Source organism: Penaeus monodon, chromosome 39, assembly GCF_015228065.2.
Source record: "Penaeus monodon isolate SGIC_2016 chromosome 39, NSTDA_Pmon_1, whole genome shotgun sequence".
Classification (NCBI taxonomy): domain Eukaryota; kingdom Metazoa; phylum Arthropoda; class Malacostraca; order Decapoda; family Penaeidae; genus Penaeus; species Penaeus monodon.
The window spans coordinates 7,166,924-7,170,678 of record NC_051424.1 but is presented as its reverse complement, the minus strand read 5'-3'; the positions used below and the strand labels follow the sequence as shown (position 1 = coordinate 7,170,678).

The 3,755-nt window shown below is 39.9% G+C and overlaps 1 protein-coding gene across 1 annotated transcript in view; it reads right to left on the bottom strand.

Moving 5' to 3' along the window:
* The window catches only part of LOC119597432 (succinate--CoA ligase [GDP-forming] subunit beta, mitochondrial-like), a gene marked incomplete in the record, with an annotated part of 6,905 nt that overhangs the window by 2,156 nt on the left and 994 nt on the right, over window positions 1-3,755 (bottom strand). The window contains 6 exon segments of the mRNA XM_037947000.1: window positions 1,004-1,116; window positions 1,348-1,493; window positions 2,076-2,156; window positions 2,158-2,257; window positions 2,453-2,605; window positions 2,959-3,058. Coding sequence (XP_037802928.1) covers window positions 1,004-1,116; window positions 1,348-1,493; window positions 2,076-2,156; window positions 2,158-2,257; window positions 2,453-2,605; window positions 2,959-3,058 — 693 coding nt within the window.

The window sequence follows — 3,755 nt, the reverse complement described above, 5'->3', positions numbered from 1 at the left end:
GTCCAGAATTTTAGGAACATTACTGTTTAAGGCTTGGTAGGGAGTCAACCATCTGGCATAATTTCAGAGTCATAAAAAAAATAACTGATACTCAGAATCATAAAATATGATCAAATAAAAAGATTACTAATTATTTATTGTCTTCATAGCATGCTGTCAAAATCAATAATGAAAGTTGCGAGGCAGATGATTTTTTTTTTTATTTGTAATATAAAGATACTTGAACACATTTATATTTTATATTTAACTTCATTCTCATGCTGAAAGCTCCATGGGCAAAGACAGGACATGCTCAATTGACAATGCAAATCCTATAGTATATGCCTGCTAGAATCTGTCAGTATTACTGTTCTTTTATACACTGGAGATCCTATGGCAGAGGTAATAATTTTTATCTTTTTGCTTTATATACTCTGGAGGGAGGGAGAGTGTCTTGGAAAAAAATAGAGTACTTTTTGTTCAATTGTTCAAATTATTTTTTAAAAATGAATGATCCCTAACTGCAAGTTCTACTAACAATCTGAACCATCAATCCTACAATGCAACAGAGAAGTAAGTTCCTGAGGAACTTATCTGGCATTAATTCCTTTAAAGCTTGACATGGACACTAATCAAATATTTGAAAAGCTCTGATGTCAGAGGAGCTCAGGTACCACTTAACATTTCAGTATCACCAATCAAAGAATTGTTGTATAAAGCTCTTAGTCAGAACTAGTTTGAAGACTACGAGCATGGAGGCTGGGAAGCTGCTACAGTAATAGTCCCAGATATTGTCAAACTTCTCAGGCTAATGCTGTATTTAACCCTACAATACCAGTGCCTGAAATTTCTGTCACCTAATCCAGTGACTTCTGGCAACCATCTAGCCTTTTGGCCAGGGAGCTCCCAGTGTATATTGGAACTTCCTGTCATGATGAGTTATTTTTTCATGATGGGTATAGGTGTGCCTGCCTATAAGAGGTTAAGAATTCAACACCTACAAGCCTCACCACAAATGGCTTACCTAGACATCCAATGTTTCCATCCATACCAATGTATGTCAGGTTATGTCTGGCAGCCTCAACCTCTCTTGGATCACTCTCACTTGTGTCTTCCTCAGCAAATATGGTCTTCTGTCTGTAACATTAAGGATCTTATAATTAAATGATGCAATATCATCTTGCTATAAAAAATGACTAACACTATTTAAGCTTGAAATAGAAAATTCACTAAAATACTGAATGCCAGTAACCAAAAAGTAATAACATTTACCTATAAAAAGTTAGTAATCAGAAAAACACCTTCATAAAGAGAATGAAAGTGAGTCTTAGAAGCTAGCTCCCTTCTGCCCTGCCCCTGACATCTCACCTGAACTCTGCATTATCATCAAACTGAATTTTGGCATCAACTGCAACAACTTGTCCCTGGGGAGTTTCTATTAGTGGGTTGATCTCAATCTGAGTTGCATCGACACTCAGGAACATCTCCCAAATCGCCTGCACTTCCTTAGCACACTGTGGGGAATAATAGCCAATTGAAGGGAGGCCATAGCATATGTCAGGCCAACTATATTCCATACATAATCTAAGATAACTGGATTTATCTACTACAATAAAAACTTACTTATTCCTATCTAGCCATCTGTGTGTATTATATGAAAGAAAGAGAAAGAGAAAAAGAAAAAGAGCGAGAAGGAGAGAGGATGGGAGGGGAGGGGGGAGGTAGGAAGGGAGGAGGTAGGAAGGGAGGGAGGAGGGAGAGGAGGGAGGGAGGGAGGGAGGAGGAGGAGGGAGGAAGGGAGGGAGGAGGAGGAGGGAGGAAGAGGGAGGAGGGAGGAGAGGGAGGAGGAGGGAGGAGGAGAGAGAGAGAGAGAGGAGAGAGGGAGGAGGGGAGGAGGGAGGAGGGGGGAGGGAGGGAGGGAGGGGGAGGAGAGGGAAAGGAGGGATGGGAGGGAGGGAGGAGGAGAGAGAGAGGAGAGAAGAGAGAGATGAGAAAGAGATAAGACGTAGAGGATGGACGAGAGAGCAGGGTTACACACTACCATGCACAAAAATCTGATCTCTGACCCCACACAAATATCACAACAGGAACCTCACTTTTTCTTTGAGATCTCCTTCAAATTTGAGAAATTCCGCCACTTTCAGGGCCTTGTCATGTGTCAGACCCTCAAAGATATCGAATGGGGAGGGTGAGCAAGCGCTCGGGGGTTTTCTCAGCAACCTCCTCAATGTCCATTCCTCCATCAGGGCTTGCAATCAAAACAGGTCCATTGTGATCCCTGTTAACAAAAAGTATTATACTCAGAATCATTCATGTAATCAAATTTATGATATGAATTATCTATATATCCATCCCCATCTGTACAGATAAATAAATAAGAGAGGGAAGTGTGCACCCAGTCATGGTTGCATGTAAAAAAACAAACCTCTAAGTTGAGCAAACATAATAGTCACTCCCACTCAGGAAAACACACCTGTCCATCAGAATGCAAAAGTAGGTTTCCCTCAGGATGTCCACGGACTCGGCTACCATCACCTTGTTCACCAGGATGCCTTCCTTTGGCGTCTGCTTTGTGATGAGCTTGTGGCCGACCATCTTCTCCACTAAGGACTCCACCTCCGTTATACTGTAATTATGTTCACCTTTAGCCACTTCAGAACTAACAGGTTCCATCTTCTGGTTTTATCACTATCTTCACTTATGACCATTTGTGAACGAATGCTTCCCAAACTTAACCAGTTGGGATATTTGTACTTAAACTAAATAATCAAAATAGGCTCCCTCTATTGCACTACATTTTCCACAATCTAGATTACACGTTTTCAAAACTCAGTCACACTTGTTGATTCAACCATCAAAAGAAAACACAAAAATACAAAATAATGATTTCTTATCAAGTTTAACCAAGTGACATAAATCACACTTCATAGTTCAAGGATAAATGTGCTTTCATCCGATTAAGCTGCAATGAAACCTTACTTTTTGGTGAGGTGAACCCCCCCTTTGAAGCCATTGTCAAAGTGGCCCTTTCCTCTACCGCCGGCTAGGATCTGCGCCTTCACTACATACTCGGCAGCATCTGTCAGGAGGAAAAGGTGAAGATCAGGTTTTACATATCATCTGGAGATTCAAATTACTATGCAAGAATAACCACCTACTGTGACCCAACTTCTCATGATGTTATAACTTCCTTCTGATGAAGTTGTATCTTCCTTAAGCCTGTTTGGAGTTTGTTGTAGTGCTGTCAATATATACTACCTGCAATTCTATTTTCCTTACTATATTTTATTACATTGTATTATCTTTTATCTGCCAAAAGATATCTTAGCCATCTTGCTATATTTAATATCATATATTTGGCATCTTCCCATTCTATATAAAAAAAAACAAACAAAAAAACAGGCTACTGCTGACCAATACAAACTTAGTATATCTCAGAGAGTGGACTGCATGGAAAAGAAAATCTAGTGTCAAAGAAAAGGGGGAAAAGAAAAAGGAAAAGGAAAAGGAAAAGGGAAAGGGAAAGGAAAGGAAAAAGAAGAAGAAGAAGAAAAGGGGGGGTGCTGCTGACAAACTAAGTAAAACTCGGAAAGAGGACTGCACGGATAGGAAAAACTATAAGTAAGTGTCAAAGAAAAGGGAAAAAAAAAAAAGAAAAAAAAAAAAATGGACATAACTAAGCCTGTTCACCAGAGAAACCTCCACTGTGACTCAAGGAATCATCATGGCCATTGTCAGAGTGGGCCAATGCAATTTAAACTTAATCTCAGGTAAAT